Raw genomic sequence first — 19878 nt, 5'->3', positions numbered from 1 at the left:
ATGTTTAACTGCCAATTAATTTGAATAAAGAATGTTAGTGCTTCCTCTAGCAAAAAATCAAAACAGCTGTGACAAAAACAAGTGCATTCTGTTTTCATGTCTTTATTCTGTGATCCTTCTTCACTCCTTGTACCCTTTAACCAAAACTTTCATGCAAGCCAGGTCAGCTCACGCTAGAATTGCACCATAAACAGGATTTTAGGTTGCTGGTGCCTGTTTTCGGATAAAAATTGAGGCTCCCAATGTCATCTGGAGAGCTAGAGATTGGAAAATGCATTTTAGGAAAAAATTTCACTACTTACCTCCAGTGTGACCGTAAAGTTTGATTTCCTTATACTATTTCATGCTGGCTACAACTTGAGAATCAAATGAACCACTGAGGACCCTTGTTAGCCATGGAGTTCCAGGACCCATCCCACAGCTACACAACCAGGAGAAAGACCAGGAAATCGAACAGTCTTATCATGTGCTTGGAATGATTCTTGGGTTCAAGCAAGTTGGCAGTCTTCTTAAATCCCTAATGTGCCATACAAATTAACTTGGGCTTTGGAAACAAATGCTGTTCCTGATCCAATTGGTCTGGGTGGGGCCTGAGATTCTGCATTTCTAACAAGTCCTAGGTGATGTTGCTGGCTTGAAGACACTTTAAGTAGCTAGGCCAGAGAGGATATTTCATTTGGCTGGCGTGCAAATCAGTTTAGGCCATTTCATTTTCCTTCTACATTTCTAGATTTTCTATCAGGGGCTTCTCTGATCTTAATGCTGCCCAGTTCTCATTTGTCACTGATTATGTCTCTTCAAGCTACCGCAATCAGTTAACACAAGGCATCCTCCCCTTCTCCACTTAGCTCATATAAAAATCCGCAATGGATACAAACAGCCCCAAATAAGAAATGGACACGACACATTAACTTATAACATAATGGGTTTATATTTAATATAGTACTTCTCATCAGGAGGATGTTACTCGGTTAATATAAAGTTTTTTTTCAAAACATTAAATCTTTTCCATGTCAATGTCTATAGTTTTTTTTTTTTTTTTAACATTAGATTTTTTCTGCATTTCAGTATTAGATACACTGAATACACTTTTCTAAATGTTTTTTTCCCCAGAGATAAAAGTTTTCCTTTTTGGCTGACTCTCTGATATCTAAATATAATATTAACTTGGGAGACAACAACAACAAAAAATCTAATTAAAAAAAGGAGAAAAGTCTCCTCAACGATTCAGGAGGCAGTGATTATAACCAAACAGTGGTGATTTCCTAAGATTCTGGGCAAGAACTTCCTTCTTCCTATTTCACATGCTTTGAGAGAATTCTAAGATTATGAAATATTACTTATGTAAATTTCAGCCATTTTACTTCTTTGACCTCCTTTCTAACTAGCAAATTATAGGCTGCATTTTTCTGTGCATTATTTGTTGGAAAGAAAACATTTTTTTTTTCCATTTATAAATGTATGTTTGTTCCCATTTCATGGAAACAATGAAAAATGTGAAACTCCCTTATTTACTGATTCTTGGAACCTTTCACACACCAAAGCTCAGGTTTAGCCTCTATAGCACAAAGGTTTTCAAGGTGAGGTTTGACTCAGTAGGCCTTTCAAAGTCACATTTGTCCATTTCTTTTTCGTGCATATACCCCCAAGCAGGCACAAATGCCTGTAATGCTGAGAACCACACCTAACAAAAGGGCGATTGCATCACCGGCTTCTACTGCTTCCACAACAGGCAGCACCAAAAGCAGTGACATGAGGACTAAGGACAACTGTGTTGAAACTGAGGTCATGATGTTGGAATCTGGAGGCTGAAGGTTCCTAGAAATTAAACATGGAAACAAAAAGGAACCATTAAAAATTCCTCCCTTTTCAAATGACAAAATGAACACATGACAAATAACAGGCCAGCCAATCTTTTGGACACTTTATGAATCATTTCCAATCCATCTCATCTTATAGGTGGAAAAACAGAGGGACGTTAAAGACAGTAATTTGAGGCTCATCTCCCTATCTCATGATAACAATCTAATTCCAGGAATTTTCCACGATAATGCCAACACCTTGTGCATCAACCAAACAAAAATTGAACAGGAGTTCATAATTAAGAAAAAAAGAAAAAATGCACGAGCCACTAACTTGGAAACTTAAAATATCCCAGTGGGAAAAAAGTATACATTTTCTCAGGGTCTCTCCCATCCAGGAAATGCAGACAAATTTGGCAAAAGTCACACAACATATAACTTTGCGAAGTTGTGGGGAATTAATAAGACTTACCAAAGAAATGGTATATATAGAATTCTATCTGACTTGAAATTTTCCCTTCCTGGAGCTCCGGATGCTGAGATTAAGAGGTTCCAAGTGACACGACCTATTATTAGCATGGGGGGTGGGGAGGGGGCGGAGAGAAGGATTTAAAAATTAATCATTATTACTATTATTATTTTAAAGAGGCAGCTAGAGTCAGTGCAGAGCGTGGAGGCCATATGGACGCTAGAGGGACAGGTAATGAGGAGAGAAAACAGTCTGTCCAACAAGGAACTAGACTTAAAAGTTGGTCAGTTCACCCACACAAGAAAAGGTAAAAAGAAACAGAACAGAGAGATAAGTTCATTTCAGGACTTGATATTAAGATTTGAAAAAGAATTCCTACTTTGGAACGGCAAGGCCCAAATTTGCTCCTGTTTTACAAATACACTGGTGCAACCTAAGTATCCGTCGGAGACGAGTTCGTACATTACCTTCCAGGAAGCAGCCATTACAGGAATGGCGAGGAGGGCGGAGTCTCCAAACTACATTTCCCACAATCCCTGCCGCCGCCGACTCCCATGATGCCCCGGCGCGTTCCCCCCGTAAGTGGCAGTGGGCGTGACGGTCACGCTCTAGCGGAGGCGAAAAGTCGGGAACGCGGGGGGCTTCCTTTCACTCCCCAGTTTTACTGTTAAATGCATGGTTTCGTGTGTTTATATAAAAGCTCACTTCAAAATAAAAGAAATGATAGCAAGTTTTCTACCCTGTTGAGTCTGTAAGGCGCACTTGTAATTCTGTCTTTTTCCTCGACTGAAATGACGCAGCGGGGAGAGAACCCGAGTAGAGCCCTCTGTTCCGGATGCTTTTAAACCAGCGGCTTCCAACGTTTCTGAAGCAGGAAATCTCTGTCACCATCTTCCTAATGAACCATATGCCATTTATTAATTTTTTAATCAATGGGGAAAAAGCGCGGTTAATAAGGCATATCATAAAAGGTTAAACATCTGTAGTGCAAAAAAGGATTTAGGAAAAATGGGTTTAGCCCTATTGCAGAAGATCTCTCAGGATTCAGGTCCTAAAGTGACAATCTATTCAAGAGTGCACTGCGGTGATTCCTTCCCAGCTATGTTTTTGTGAAACCTCTGCCCCGAATGTCCCTACATATTTATGAAAAGATGTAAAAATACTGCTTTTAAATCATAAAACAAGAATTAGTTATTTGTATATGTAAGTCGTAACCTTTCTGAAAGATGCTCTTTCAGTAGTCTAATAACTGTGAACTCCTTCCTGAACCTTTGTAGTCATCTGATCTTCTGAACTCTTTCATATTCACTGATTTGAAAATTTATTTGCTGTCCTCACATTATAAATTATTAATGATGAGGGTTGGGTGTGAAGCCACCTGCCTGATCTGAAAGTCCCCTGGTTCAGTCTGTTAGATAATGCAGGTACATTCAGTTCAATGCCCATAATTAGCATGTATTCTTGTGTTGTCAGTTACCCTTTTTCTTACACGTTCCTAGTCTCTCTAGCGAAGATTTATATTCTTGGCTCCTAATAGGCACCCAGCAGGTGCTCAGTAATGTTGCCTAATAATAATAATGATTTGATTAGATAAATGTGCCAACAAGATCTTATGAGAGACCAAGAGGTGCCAAATAAACCAAACCAAGGTGACTAGAAAATTGGAAATCTGAGAATAACTGCACAATAACGTCAACATTGTTCCTCTAACCTTGATTATTTTAACAAGGTTTCGTTCATTGCATCCTTTGTTTTGAGCTACTTTTGTGCCTTTGTAATCAATTATATTTGGAATAGGAGCTATATTTTTATGGCTTCCAAAATATTCTCTCATATCCTACTGTGAACATTTTGTTTTTCCCTACATGTTTATTTTTCCTTATGTGTTTATTTTAGTTAGCTAAAGTCAGCAGAGACTAGTTTAAAGTTAGTATTGCTACAGACTTGTTTCTAGGCATGTCAACATTAAAGATACTGGTTTGGTTTTAAGTTTAAAGAGTCTGTAAGTGGCAAGATACTTTCTCTTTAAATTATAATGGTTTCTATTAGTTTGTGATATATATTATATTTGGAAATGTCGATCTCGGGGGGCGGGGTTCCAATATTAGCTGATGTAGTTGCAAGGATTAATTTCTGGAGTACCACGAATATGATATCTCCTTCACTTCTTTGACCTGCTCCTACTGTGTGATTTTTAACATGTCTTCACTCTGTCTCAGTGAACTGTTATTTCCTAGCTGTAAACCTGATTAGATATTTTGGCTAGATTGCTGACCGGGATAATAACTGCCATGTTGCACATGTGTGGTCTGTCTTCTAAAAAAGGCGATGATAGATGAGCAGCTGCTTCTGTGTCCAGCATCGACTAACCACAAGTGCTGCCTGTGAACATCTCTGGTAGCAATGTGAAACACCAATTTTCTGAAGCAATGCTACACTCCCATTTTTCCCAAGCTACGTGAATGCTTCTACAGACTTCTATGTAGTTGTTCTTTTGACATTAAGTGTCTAGGGTTATAGAATCCAGAATTTAGTCTTTTGATTCAAACAAATCTGTGCCTACATCATCCTTTACTAAAATAGAGATTAATGGCATCAATGATACTTAAAGAACTTTAGTTACTTAACTGAGCAGTGGAGAGCAAAATTTTCCATCAGATGTTACCCAGAAATGGTTTCAGGAAAAAAAAAAAGAAGTGGCTTCTGCTCATTTTTCTGTTAGAAGTGTCATTGGTAGACCCTGAAGGAAGGCACCTCTGGGATCCATCAGAGGATGCAGGACAGACCAATATCAGGATTTTGCAATGACTGGTGTGTGTCAGGGAATTTATAAAACCCAGACTTCCTCATTAGCAATTGACCCAAGCCAAGTGAGTCAAAATATTTTACTGGAGCTTCACAATTAAAAAAAAACAACCCAGACCTAGTCAGTATTTCCCATAATTAATAGGACATTAATCACTGAGAATGTTAGAACTAACTACTCATTAGGCCAAAAGGATGGGATAAGCTACACTTTCCAGAGCTGTTCAACTATTGCAGAGAACGTCTACTGAGGCTAAATACCTCTTGTACTAGCATTTACGGAAGTGTATGGGAGAGGTGTAAAAGGTCATTTTGGGCGCAGTTCCAGGCACCACCTAGAGCCCATTATGTATATGGTCCTTCCTCCCACCAGTGAACATCAGTTGTCTGTGGGAATCAATCATACGCGCAAGCTTGTGGAGGATGGGGAAGTAGAGAGACCCCACTCATAGGCACGACAGATTCCACTTTTACTTATATTTCTGACCTTCTTGGAGTAGGTTAAAAATTACTGGATGCGACAAAGTTCTAGTTTTGAAAAGTTGTGACGTTATCTATATAGCACTTTATCCATGGTAATGGACTGATTAAGGCAGGGTTTGGGGATCGTCAGAGGTTGATTCCAAATTTACCTCTGCCACTTTTTAGTTCTGTAAACCTGTGCAAATTATCTAAGTTTTTGAAACTTGAGTTTTCTCATCTGTAATAAGGGGATCACCAATCTTCATAGGGTTGTTAATGCAGATTAAATGAGGTGACATGTAAAGTGGCTCAGTGTGGTCAGTGTCAGTGCCACTATTATTGGCAACAGATTAGATTTTTAGACATGGAAGTAGCTGATCATAGAGTATTTATTAAGTGCTACACAAGGAAATTTAAAATCAGAATTAGCTTCCATCATGAGAGTATGAACAAACATTTATTATGGAAAAAAACATTTTCTTAGAAAACAGGGTTTCATGCTGCTGCATAGGGTCAGATTGACATTTATATTTAACAAACACTTAAAATAGTGACTAATGTACACCAGTAACTATTCCACACATTAACAAATATAAGCCCCTCTACTCCTTAAAATAATCCTGTGAACTGGATACTATTGTCATTCTCTGATGAAGAAATTGAGGCATAGTTAAGTAATTTACGCCAGGTCACATAACTACTGAGTGGTATATATCCAGGAAATATGACAAACTCTATACTTTTAATCATTGTCCACATATTGCCATGTGGAAAATGTCCACAGGATCAAAAATCATTTTAATTTTCTTTGAAATAAGGTGTTCTAATGTCACTTAGGAAGCCTAATCATGTTGACTAATTGAGGGGTTGCTGGTGCTTGTGTACTTCCCTCTAGGCCCTAGTTTGGTGAATGAGGGGATGCCAGTATTCACCTAATTTATCAGTGGATTTTGACTGAAATTTAATAAATATGCACAAAAAAGTGTTTTTTAAAAAATTACAGTATATCTGACCCAGGCTCAAAAGCACACATACTGACAAGTATAGATGTTCCCTGTCAACATACGTAGTGAAATGTAGGAAAATTTCAATTATCATGAAATAACTGAAGTCCATATAATATACAAAATTCAAAAAGAAAGTTAAAGACACCCTTTGAAAATCTTTGCAAGAAGAAAAGATAACTATTGGGTATTGAGCTTAATACCTGGGTGATGAAAGAATATGTACAACAAACCCCCATGACACATGTTTACCTATGTAACAAATCTGCACATGTATCCCCAAACCTCAAATAAAAGTTAAAAAAAAGAAAATATTTGCTAGAGGTCAAGAGCTTAAACTAGTCCTTGCAAAAATGTAGGGAGGTTGCTAATAATTAGTATGTGCATTTCACAGGGAAATATTAATTCCCCTGTATAGACCAGGTGCTTATTATGATTAAGAGCTGGTAACCATGGAAACAAACAGCATGAAATTTATAAAATTAAAGACATGCTGGATAGAAAATGCAAATAGCCTAGGAGAGTGAATCTTTCCCTGACCAGTCTTAGCCTGATTTCCCTTGAATTGAAAGACTTATGAAATTTCTGTCTCGCCATTTTTTGAGTAAAATCACTCAATTTGAGAAACTGAATTTACACTTTGGATATCTCACTTTGTTCATTTGATAATGCCTTTTTGAGTCAATTTAGACATGTTGCAGTGTATATAAGGCTAGAATTTATTGGTTAGCAGTATCTAGGAAGTGATTACTTTTAAATTGATTCTGGAAGCTTGAATGAGTACTTGAACCTTTTATGTAGACATTTATTGTGAATTTCCAGTTGACAAATTGTAAGCGATCAGTCACTTTTAGTTTCTAAATTTATTTCTCTGGCTAAATCACATAGGTGGTCCAGGTAGAACACTTTATGTTATAAACATCACTTTCTGTGTCACGGAATGATTTATTTATCTATGAAATGGTTAGCCAAGTGGCAATAGTAAAGTTTCTTTACTCTTGCTTGTAATATTTTGATTGTTTATAAATCTACTCCCTGAGACCATTAAGACAACAGACTACTTGTCTGTAAATACTCTAAAGTAATGTTGTTTGAATTAAAAATCTTTATAATTTTTAAAATGACAAATGATCTTACTTTCTGCAAGAATAAGTTTACTCAAGGAGGTTGCCAGATTTTCCATGTAACTTTAAAGTCAAATTCTTTGTTTTAAAGGTGGAATAGGTTATATTAAAAAGATTGCAACCAGTTCAATTGAGGAAAAAGTCCTGTACAACGCTATTTATAGTTTCATTTGATTTTGATTTGGACTCATTTTAATGCATTTTAAGCTCTCGTTTCTCAGGAGAGTCAAAATAAGTAATTGACCTCAATCTGACAGCCAGAATGAAGCACTGCTTTTGTGAGCATGCCTGTCAACACTCGTGAACATATGAAAGTGAATGTGGTGGCTATATAAGGGAAGGGACATAATCCTTTCATCTGGCCTGCTTCAGTAACTCCTTAGTAGAATATCCTACATATCTTTGGTGACCAGACATTAAAAGGGACCTATACAGACAGTAGAGGATCCAGGGAAGAGTGACAGAGTTTATTTAAGTTATCCAAAATTGGTCCTAAAAGAGTATTCCCAAAGTGTGTTCCGTGTTTCACTTGCATCCCAATTACATGGGGAGTTTATTTTAAAATGTGAAACTTTAAAACAAGTTCTCCTGGTAGTTCTTAGGTTCATTTGATCTTAGAGCCTTTGCCATTTTATGGAAGCTGATTATTTGGGAAGAGGTGACATATGGGCAACTGAATGACATTAGCCTGATGTTAAGTTAATTATGCATTTAACAAGACCCAGTTAGAATTATTCATCTTGCTTTCATGAATCCCTTTTCAGTTATTGATGAAGTGGAAAATACAAATACTTTTTACTATTTGTATATGTGTCAAATGACATTTTTTTCTTATCATTTCTTATAGCCTTTCATATCTGTCTTTAACACTTTTTTTTTTGAGACAGAGTCTTACTCTGTTGCCCAGGCTGGAGTGCAGTGGCCACAATCTCAGTTCACTGCAAGCTCCGCCTCCCGGGTTCACGCCATTCTCCTGCCTCAGCCTCCAGAGTAGCTGGGACTTCAGGCACGCGCCACCATGCCCGGCTAATTTTTGTAATTTTAGTAGAGATGGGGTTTCACCGTGTTAGCCAGGATGGTCTCAATCTCCTGACCTCGTGATCTGCCCGCCTCGGCCTCCCAAAGTACTGGGATTACAGGCATGAGCCACCGCGCCCGGCACTGTCTTTAAGATTTAATTTTTTAAATATGTAAAACCATTCTAATGATTTCCATCATTAAAAATTAGAACCATCTGATTCCTTGAGGAGAACAAAGCCTTTCCCAGCACTGAGAAGGACTCTGAGTAACAAAATGGACAGTACCTCATTTATAAAAAATAACAATGTGGATATGAATTTTATGTGGTTATTTCTCATAACAACCTCTGTCAAAGATTAGGACAAAGTAGTAAATGTGACTCAATAAAATTGATCAGAAAGGTGTTGTGTTGTGGGTTCCCAATATGTACATTTCTGGTGACAACATTAACCAAAGATTGAATTTGTAAGGTCTTGGACCTATCTTCCCTGAACATTTCTTCTCTCTGTAGGTATTTGGAAGAGAACTGGATATCCTGGAGTGCTAGTATTCTAAATGGCTGGCTGAGGGCCCATCCATATGCTTTGGAACAGAGAGATAGTTATCCTATTATGAAAGTAGTGAGATAATTATCCTATTATGAAAATTAAGTAGCTCTAACAAGTGTTCTTCATACATAGATATAGCTGGATAAAGTGGGGCTTGGACCCAGAATCCTACCCCTTTTGGTTATATCACACTGATTTCTCATAATCTTCTTAGTATTATAATACCCATATAGTGACAATCCACAAATACTTATTGAATAAGTTAAAAATTAAGACTTTGAGGTTTTAAGATTTTAGCCAACATAAAGCTCAGTTTGCATCAACATGTATGACATAGCCACCAAAACAGTGACTATGATCTTCGGCTGCAGGAATTGACGTGAATTATCTGGAAGAGGGAGGGAAGCTTTGCTTTGCTATTTCCAGTGTGGGCTATGCCCAGCAGTTTGCTGTTCTCTTATGAGTTCCTATTTTAATAGAAACATTAACAAACTGGATATTAACAGTATAGTGATGAGATTAAACTCATTAGTTGAAGAACATAGTTGAAAAACCATGGGATGTAAATGATAAGACTCAATGAGAATGTCTGCCATTTTCAGTGGCTTATCCCATAGGAAAGGCCATAAAAGAAAGAAATTGGACCTGTTCTAGATGGCCAATGGGAGAAGGTAATGGGCATGTTTTTAGCTTGATAGAAAAAAAAAGCTCTTCTAATGTTCTAAGAGGGAATTGGCTGCCTCAGTGAGCAGTGAATTCTTGATCAGTCAGAAGGGTGGCTTAATGAACACTTGGCTAGGATGTTGTAGAAAGGATTCAGACTTCAAAAAGATAGTCGTATTACATGTCCTTGAAGATTCCTTGTGAACCTGGCATTCTCTGATTCTCTTTATCTCCTCCTCCCACCCACCCGCAAGTCCTGTGCTAGTTGTCTGGTACTTATTACAAGGGCCTGTTTTAAGAGTCTCTGAGACACTGTTATTTATCTTTCCAAAGTCTTTATTTTTAGTATTTAAGAATTTCTATATTTCTTTATTTGAAACTAGGAGAAAAACAGACTTTTTTCTATTTCTGAAAACTTCGGTTAATATTTTGTTAACATTTATATACACCTACATATATATGATAGATTCTTAATATTGTTAATATTTTAGTATCAGCCTGTGTAATTGATACTAATTTCATAAGATATCATGTAGGCTACAGTGAACAGATGAAAAATGGGTTCTGTATATTTTATTTATACCAACGAAGGTTTATATCTGAGGATCAAGATATAAGGTTGATCAAGCTTTTGAATGTGATACGTCCTGAAAGTGGATTTCTAATGGAACACCTACAAAATGCTTTTTTTGCCATGAGTCAGAATGATCTCAACAGTCTTGTGTATATAAAGTCATTGTAGCATACATTTCTGGATGGTTCAATTTTAGGCCAAAGTAGGTTTTCCTATTTCTTCCTATTCTAAACAAGTTCTGATTTTCTGGGAGATGAGCTATTTTAATTTAATTTTTGAGTGAGTAAATCCCTTAAGCATTGAAAATCAAAGTATATTTGACTTTTTAGCATGTGGGTACCAAAATATGTATAGTGTAAAGATCTGAAAGCACGTTGACACTGCCTATCACATTCTCTAGATGCTCAGCTATTCAGGGAAGCAAAAACGTGAAAAAGAAAAACAAAGTTAAAGATTAAATATGTGACCAGTACTGGATTATATAAAATGTTTCTCATTTGTAAATGAAACAATAATCAGTAGACAAGAGAGATTGCAATGACTAGTAAAGTTCAGAAGCGAGCAGGCTATTGTGTTTCTCCCTTGTTGTAGCACAACAGTGGGAGGAGGGCTATGTTGACTCTTCTCAATCATTTTCTTTTATCCCCAAGTGTCAAACATTTCTTTTGCTTTCAGTTGGGATTAAAATAGGATATTCTAGTCACAGTCTTGGTGCTTCCATAAGAAACTACTATCTGCTGGGATCTTGTCAAGCCCTCAGTTACACAATTGTAGCACTAGAATTAGGCCTTAGGTCTCCCCATACAAGTGTTCTTCCAAAATCTCGAAAGTTTTCAGCCTTAGCCACTTTTCCTCACTAGTATGGAGCCTGCATAGTTTGTCTTATGGTAATGAGAAGTGTTATATGGCATGAGCAATGTTAGGAAGTAAAAGTGCAACTATTTTCCGGATTGAAGTGGGGTGCTGGCCTACATTGTCTAGTGAGAGACAAGTGTTCTTATAACAATGTGTGTTTTATAGATTTTCTTTAAATATGTAACATTTTCTCCTGATTTAGACTATATATTCAAAGATAGTCCTCTTTTTTTTTCTGGTTGATCTCAAGTGAATGTTAGACATTGAATGTTTGTGTTAACATTTCCTATCCTTTAATATCTTGATGAATTATTTTATAAGTTTTAAAGCAACTCTCTGCTTAAACAACAAAAGGCTGGGCGCGATGGCTCATGCCTGTAATCCCAGCACTTTGGGAGACTAAGGTGAGTGTATCACGAGGTCAGGAGATTGAGACCATCCTGGCTAACATGGTGAAACCCCGTCTCTACTAAAAATACAAAAAATTAGCTGGGCATGGTGGCGGATGCCTGTAGTCCCAGCTACTCGGGAGGCTGAGGCAGGAGAATGGCATGAACCTGGGAGGTGGAGCTTGTAGGGCGCCTCGGTCACGCCACTGCACTCCAGCCTGGGCGACAGAGTGAGATTCTGTCTCAAAAACAAAACAAAATGAAAAACAAACAAAAAAAGACAAAAAGCCCCAAAACATTTTTTCAGTTTTTGTAAACACACACACACAGACACACACACACACACACGCCCCACACATAGACACCTGCACAGTGGTGAATGGCTGATTCAGTCCTCCTGTTAAGTTGGCAATTATTTTGTCTAAATGTGGCCTTAATAAAGGACAGGCCAGAACTGGGTACATTTTCTAGGCCCAATACAAAATGAAAATGTGGGGCCTCTTGGTCAAAAGTAAGGATTTCTAGATAGAAGAGCATTAAACTGGACCTGTTAGTCTTCTAAGTGCAGGGCCCCATGTGAATGCACGGATCACATGTCATCACCCTGGACAAGGTCATGGTGAATGAAATCAAACCTTTAATAATGGTAACTTTCCAGGTCAGTTTTCAAAGTTGGCTCTACTTCTCTAAGACATCAGATGCCTCACCATGCCTCAGACCTGACTCAAACCCAGGGTTGGCAGCACCTAGTAGAGGGAAGTGCTGCATGAGGTCCAGGTACTTTCCCATCAGTACCCTTTCAGAAAGTGTCTCTGGCCTGGAGCTGCCACCTATTAGAGCCCTATGGGTTGTAATGGGGACCAGGAACCCTCCCATGCCCTTCTGCCTGGCCACATTGGGCTTTCCAAGAGCTTTGGAAGGAGGTGGCAAGCCACAGCTACATGGGTGGTGAATCCTGTGTGCAGTGTCTGGGCCTGGAACTACCAGTGCACTTAGGAAGCTAAGGATACAAGGTCTGGTGGATTCTCCATCGCCTGGAAGCTTGTCCCAAGCAGATTTAACACAGCAAACTCAGACCCAGCTAGAGTTCAAGGTTTGGCTGCCTTTGGAGCTAACTTCAAATTCAGGACTAGTAGAGTCCCACGCTCCCAGAAAACATAAAAGAATGGGTCTCTGCCCCCATTTGCATCTACCCCTTTCCCCAAGAAGAGTAAGGCCCTGGCATTTGGTTGTAAGAAACCGTGGTCAAGTTAGTGCTTTATTTGTACTTGATAGAATTTCTACTTAAAACAAACAAACAAAAACAAGATTTAATTTTGTGGGCAATACTGCTTTTTTCTGTATGACAACATCTATGTGTATTTAAAAATTATATTGTCTTGAAAGAGAGGCACATCACCATTTTTTCTCTGAGGTCCCCTTTCTATTTAGTTTGTTTTGTGTCCAAATGTTCTAGAAAAGAAGCTTAGGTTTTCATCAGCTTAGAAAAATGAGACCACAGTCAGGTGGACCAGCGTATTTAGTTTCTACTCTTCAAAGTGGTGCTACTAAAACAACAAAACTACTCAAAATCAAAAAGACAAAGCCTCCAAATCTAGAATCCTTTTATACCCTGTGGATCAAGAAGTGGATGAAATAAAAGAATTGGTTGATTCCTTGGCAACCTTTCATTAACTTTCAAAGCAGATTTTAAAAGATTAATTGAGAACATGAAAAATAGATGTTATTGTAACCATTCTTTTTATTTTGGTTAGAAAAGGCACAACTGGGTATTTATAAGTTGAAAAAAATACATTTCCCATTATCTATGAAAACACAGTAATCTATTATGGATAAATCATTTTTATTATCCTTTTCTTTTTGTGTTCTTTCAATGAGAATTTCTTCTGGACTCTTATCCCTTTTATAATTGGGTAATGATAAAATTAGATAAATTTTAATACCAATGAGTTGGCTTCTAAATTTTGTTGCAGTTAAATGGAACTGGAGCCATTTAGTGTTGATTAAATTCTAGATCTTGTCTCTGTCACAGTGAATAGGTTCGCATTTCTAATGGAAGACCAAGACTGATATTAGGACCAGCTGCTGATAAAATCAGTGAAACTACTATATGCTACCGTGTTTGCCTTACATAATTATAGAAGTGGGTTTTATATTAGGTTGGTTGAAAGTAGAATTCTGAGATGAAGAGTTATATGTAAAGATTTTTTGAGATGTGCTCTCCAGAAATGCACCTGTGAGGAAATGAGAAAAGGAAAATAGGGTAGAGGGGGAAGCTGATCCACAATGTAACTGAGGCCTCCGGGGAGCTTACAGGGAGCTCTGGAAATGAGATGTCTCTTAAGAATTGTTCCAAATTGAAGCAAAGGGGACTTTATTCCTTAGCATGGGTTGGTCACTGACTGTGGCTCTCCCCTGAGAAGTACTTGGTGAGGTAGTTGCTTGTGGCCAAGAGCATTTCTCTGTCAGGGTTACAACTGTATGCTTTTACCAGATGGTATTCCTCAAAGCTGGGGGCAGTATGCTTTAACCCTGGGGAGGAACCTGGGTGGATCATCATAGTTCCAACCACGCTTGGTAAGGTAGCTCAGCTTTCTGCAGTCTACTATATATGGCATAGAATAGCAGGCTGGCAGAGGATTAACAAAAATCCTTGTGCATGGTGGCTTCCTCTGGAAAGGCTAATTAAAACTATGCTTACCATACTTGTTACCTCTATACCATCAAGGCGGCAAGCAGAGACTAGTAATACTTTACCTCTTTTCCCACATGTCACACTCAAAACCATAGCTTAGATACTGTGTTTGAGAGTTGAACCTTAGATGTTTTATTTAAATGAGTCTTCTAAATTGGACAGGTATAGTTTATCTTGATGCCAACTGGCTTATAGAACAGTAAGCTTTAATATTATGAAGTGTCCAGTTCATTAAAAAAATTTATTTAACAAAAATTACTTTAGAACCCATTTAAGGTTTTGAGTTACCTTAAATGGGTTCTAAAAGTATTTTTTTGTTGTTGTTAAATAGCTGGTTTTGTATTAGTCATTTGAGAAAGCAGTAATGCTTCTTTTGATTGAATTTGCTTCTGGTTATCATGCTTGTTTAGATTTAGAGACAAGAAGCACGTTAGAGCTGTGTGATGCTCTACTCTCTGTTAACTAGGTGGCTACTAAGCACTGCGAGAAAGAAGCGGTTGATTACCTTTCTGACAATTACATGTCACTGGGATGACCCTGCAACAATAAAGGTTAATATTTATATTATCAAACTAGAGAGATCTTTTGGCAAGCTCAAGCCCTTGGCTTTCTGGAAGATATAAAGCCATTTTTATACTTACGGGACTTGGTTTTAGTGATATCAGGGCCCCTGTCAACCCTTGATTGTATAGAGTTAACATGGCCTGGGTGGATGTGTTTCCAGGCATTGGAATGTGGGATGCAAAGCTGAGTGGCTTAATTTGTTGTTACTATCTTGTATCTTTTCACACAAGTGCTACATCCAAGCTAGTCATGAAATAAAATGATATGGATTTTCTCATTTTTTCAAAAAATACTTACTGATGTGTTAGGGAAACTAAAAGGGAACACCAAATTGATGATAATCAATTCCTATGGACATATCAAGTCAGGTAGAGTAGAAGGCATCCTGGAAGAGTTACTATCTGAGAGGAAACCTGTAAGTTAAGTAAGGATTAGCCATATTAATGGCAGAAATATGATGGGGATGGTTTCTTAGTAAGAAGGGGCAATGGATGGAAAGGCCTCAGAGAAAGAGAGCCTGTCTGTAGTTCATGATAGCTAAAACACAGGCTATTTTCATGAGTCAGTAAGGAGAAGGGAATTAGGAGGTAAGCACGCGTCTGATTACAAAAATATTATATTTTGAGCATGTAAGACTTTATCTGGAGAACACAAGGAGCCATTGAACTGTCTTCAGCAGTAGAGTACTTTGACCAGATTTGCATTTGGAGAGCAATATGAACAGCAATTGGAGGGACCACAAGGAGAGGCATCAGGACCAGCGAAGAGACAAGGAAGAGGTCATGAGCACCCAGATTAGGGTAGAGACAATGAGGATGGTGGAAAGTGAGCAGATTTGAGAGGACTTTAGCAAGAATGTTAGGTCAATGTTAGGCCTCGGAAACTCATTGGAGGTGGAATGATGACAAACAAAGGTATTGTTGGACAACTGGACAGGTACAGTGGGATGAATAAACATGCTGTCATATGTGAAAAGGCAGGACTCACCTTAGCCCTTCACCTACTGTTTTCTGGTGTCATAACTCCAGTTTATTTTATTGCAGGTGTTGAATATCTAAAAGTTCTATTACCATTTATCTTTAGTTTGGCGTGTGATCAGAGATTTTGATATTTCTGGATTGAACTGGGCATGGCTGATTGTGAGAGATAAAGAATTTTTGATTCCCAATTCCAAGTTGCCACCTTCACATAAGGAGAACAAAATAATATATTTTATAGAAAATAAAATAATGGATTTTTAACATGGGAGGCTCAATCTTTACTAAATCTTGCTAGAACTGCCCCAAATGACACTTCCCTTCATATTTTCTCTGACTTGTTTATGTTCTAATCATTCTTACTATAAGTTTCATTATGATCAATGGATAAATGTCACAATAATTATTCTGCACAATTTCACGGTTAATGTATACATATAATTAAAAGGACTTTATTAAACTTTTTTTTCACTAAACAAATTTCTTTATTTTTCTTAAGAAAAAATAATTTTAAGTCTCCCCAAAAAGAATATGGGGATTATTCAAAATCAAAGAGGTAGGTTTTCAGCCTATGCTATAGTATTGACTCGACCATATAGCAAGTCTATGATCAATTTCCATAAACGAATTTCCCTTTTTCTTATTTGATTTTTAGAGATAGCCGCAGGAATTTGAATTTAGAGGTGATAAACAGCCATTTCCAGAAAGATGCCTGAGATTTAGAAATTGTTTGCCTAGATGCTGTATATTAAACAGGTTAAACAAAGGTGTTCTTTTTCAAGTCTGAGAGTTTATATTCATCAATAATCTTGTTCTTTTGGCACTGGGCATTGCATTTAGAGAAAATAATGTCTGTGTAAACACATCTATCCAAAAAAGGCACTTTTGCACACACAGATCAATATTTGTGACTGAAGCAGTGAGGCTTCCAAACATAACTTATTATGCGGTAATTTAAAATCCTTTAGAAAAGGAGTAGGGACTGCCTGATGCGTAACTGTGAATTTCAAGATGACATCCTACAATGAATTTCAAGATGACTTGAAATTTCAAGTCATCCTAACTGTGAATTTCCTAACTGTGAATTTCAAGATGACATCCTACAATGATAAGAAAGCCACTTCTCCAAGCATACTGAGCATCAACTCTGGACCTCAAGGCGGGGCTAGATGGAGTGTTACGGCTTGGCCACAGACAGTGCTGTGGAACTCCAGCGCTTCTGGTAGTTTGATAGCAGATCACTATCTTGTCTCCCACCTTCATCCTTCCATGACCTCAATTTCCCTCTTGTGCTTAGGTCTTTTAATAGAGGAACTAACAGCTAACAAATTTCTGTTCTACTTTGGATACTTTCAGACTTCTTCACATTTATCCTGCCCCTCTTACCTCCTCTGCATAATTCACCGAAACTATTTGCTCTGCTGTATTCCTGTTACTCTACACTGGAGAAACATCCAGCTCAAGTAATTCATGATCCACTGGAAAGCACCTGCACATTTCTTCAGATTTAATTTGGATCATCCGCTCCCCGCACCCTTCTCTTATCTTCCTGATTAGAGCTAACCACTCCTGCCTTGAACCCCCTGTGCATGTTGGACCTGTTTCTATCACAACCAGAAAACCCTGTATTGTGCTTGTCCTTATTCACCACCACTCCAGACAGTAGGCCCTTCTAGGATGGGAAGTGTGTCATTCTTTCATAATGCTTTCATGTCTAGCACCATGCCTAGCCACTTCTGAAATGACAAACACATGTATTTATGTTTTTCTTTTCCTGAACAAATTATTGAAAACAGGAAAGTCTGATGGGCAGGGAAGTAGGCACATCCAGTTCATCATCAAGTTCTGCCTATTTTGCTATTTAAACATGTGTTGTATCCAAGCTCTCCATCTTGCTCTCTCTCTACCTGAATTCACGTTCTCATTTTCTGTGTGCTGCACTATTAAAATGGCCTTCAGATGGGCTCTGTTCTCTCTAGGATTAACCCTCACATTCACCCTCCACGTAGGTGGCATAATCATTGTTTGATGTGCATATCTGAAGGTGTTCCTCTACAGTTTATGGGATAAGTTCTAACATGTTTAGCATAGCACATAAGACCTTTCACGATCTGGCCCTTATTTGTGCCTTTTCATCTCCTGTTATTTTCTGCTTCAGCCATAGCAGACATCTTGTGTGGTCTCATATAGTGCAGTTTATTGTGCCTTGTTCTGAATTTTCCTCTTGCAAAAAAAATGCCCCTCTTCAGTCCAGTTTTTTTTCTGGCAAATTCCTATGCATGGACAGAAACTGAGAGAGAACATGCTCATCATAACCTGGCTTTACCACTTACTTACAAGCTATTTAAACTTGGGCAAGTTGCTCACTTCTTTGTGTCTCACTTTTCCCATTTGTAAGTCAGGGATAATAATCTCTCTGCTTAGTGAGTATGCATATTGCATTAGTCAGAGTTCTCCAGCAAGACAGAACCAATAGGATGAATAGATAGATAGATAGATAGATAGATAGATAGATAGATAGAGGATTTATTAGGGGAATTGGCTCACATGATTATGGAGACCGAGAAGTGCCACCACAGGTCAGCTATCATCTAAAGATCCAGGGATGCTGGTAGCTTGGCTCAGTTCCAGTCTGAAGCCTCAGAACCAGGGAAGCCAAAGGTCTGAGAACCAAGGAAGCCACTGGTGCAAGTTTCAGAGTCCAAAGGCCTGGAGTTCTGATGTTTAATCATAGGAGAAGTGTGTCCCAGCTTCAGGAGAGAGAAAGTGCAAATTTGCCTTTCTGTTCCATCTAGCCCCACATCTGATTGTCTGATTGGATGGAGCCCAGTTACATTGAGGGGAGATGTCCCCCACTCATCCATCGACTCACGTGCCAATCTCTGCCCAAAACACGTTCACAGACACACCCAGAAATTATGCGTGAACAGCTATCTAGGTATCCCTTAATGCAGACAAGTTGACACCTAAAATTATCCATCACACACATTAGCTGTTATTGTTTATTTTATTCATTAAGACTTTACAAAGAATTTCACTGCTACAAGCAACCTTTCAGGATTTCCCAGGATGGATTAGATTCCCCTCTTATTTGCTACATAATTTCTCTTGCAGATCTTGATTCTTGGACTCACCAAATTTTATTGGAATTGTCTTTATGGAACTGCCTTCTTATTGGACTGTGAGCCACATGAAAGAAAAAAAAATCATGGTTTATGATGTTTTATATCTTCAGCACAATACATGCTCATAGTAAATGCTCAATAAATATTTTATGAATGAGGCTGGGCATGGTGGCTCACGCCTGTAATCCCAGCACTTTGGGAGGCTGAGGTGGGTAGATCACGAGGTCAGGAGATCGAGACCATCCTGGCTAACACGGTGAAACCCCGTCTCCACTAAAAATACACACACACACACACACAAAAATTAGCCGAGCGTGGTGGTGGGCACCTGTTATCCCAGCTACTCTGGAAGCTGAGGCAGGAGAATGGTGTAAATCTGGGAGGCGGAGCTTACAGTGAGCTAAGATTGCGCCACTGCACTCCAGCCTGGGCGACAGAGCGAGATTCCATCTCAAAAACAAACAAACAAACAAAACAAAACAAACCAACAAACAAAAAAAAGTTTGATGAATGAATGAGTTGTATAGTAGGAAGAATCTATGCTTTGGAGTCAGAGAGTTCTGTGTTCAAATTGAATATTTACTAGCTTTGCATCTGCAAGCAAGTAACTTAGCTTCTTGGAGACAGTTTCTTTATAAATAGGGATAATTCCTTTTTATTAGGATTAGGGATAGTATTACACATAGAGTTTATTGCAGTGCCTAAAACGTTGTTGTTATTTTCCTGAAAAAATATTTAATAATTTTATTGCAAAGTTAGAGTTAGCTGGCAGATGCAATTTTCCCTTGAAGAATCATATTAA

General features: G+C 38.2%; 1 protein-coding gene across 2 annotated transcripts; it reads right to left on the bottom strand.

Moving 5' to 3' along the window:
• Positions 1–907: 907 nt before the first annotated feature.
• Positions 908–2840, bottom strand: SMIM30 (small integral membrane protein 30). 2 transcript variants are annotated; one of them, XM_021936198.2, is made up of 3 exons: positions 2739–2840; positions 2275–2368; positions 908–1818 (listed from the first exon to the last, which is right to left on the bottom strand). In XM_021936198.2, exon 3 carries the CDS (start codon positions 1788–1790, stop codon positions 1611–1613), a length of 180 nt encoding a protein of 59 aa, XP_021791890.1. In that variant the 5' UTR covers positions 1791–1818; positions 2275–2368; positions 2739–2840; the 3' UTR covers positions 908–1610. The 2 variants fall into 2 exon arrangements, with proteins under 2 accessions (XP_021791890.1, XP_021791889.1); XM_021936197.2 differs by having other exon boundaries at positions 2651–2788.
• Between the last annotated feature and the right edge of the window lie 17038 nt (positions 2841–19878).

Source organism: Papio anubis, chromosome 4 (genome assembly GCF_008728515.1).
Source record: "Papio anubis isolate 15944 chromosome 4, Panubis1.0, whole genome shotgun sequence".
Lineage (NCBI taxonomy): Eukaryota > Metazoa > Chordata > Mammalia > Primates > Cercopithecidae > Papio > Papio anubis.
Note: the sequence above shows the minus strand (reverse complement) of the source record. Positions and strands in the feature narration are given on the sequence as shown.

Bases quoted from the DNA above. Each gene is read 5' to 3' on its own strand.
- SMIM30 (XM_021936197.2), bottom strand. From the start codon at position 2,756: ATGGCTGCTTCCTGGAAGGTAATGTACGAACTCGTCTCCGACGGATAC. The intron at 2,369-2,650 runs GTAGGAATTCTT...TGCTAATAATAG, and splicing joins TTGGGCCTTGCCGTTCCAAA to GTCGTGTCACTTGGAACCTC. The intron at 1,819-2,274 runs GTAAGTCTTATT...TTTAATTTCTAG, and splicing joins CTATATATACCATTTCTTTG to GAACCTTCAGCCTCCAGATT.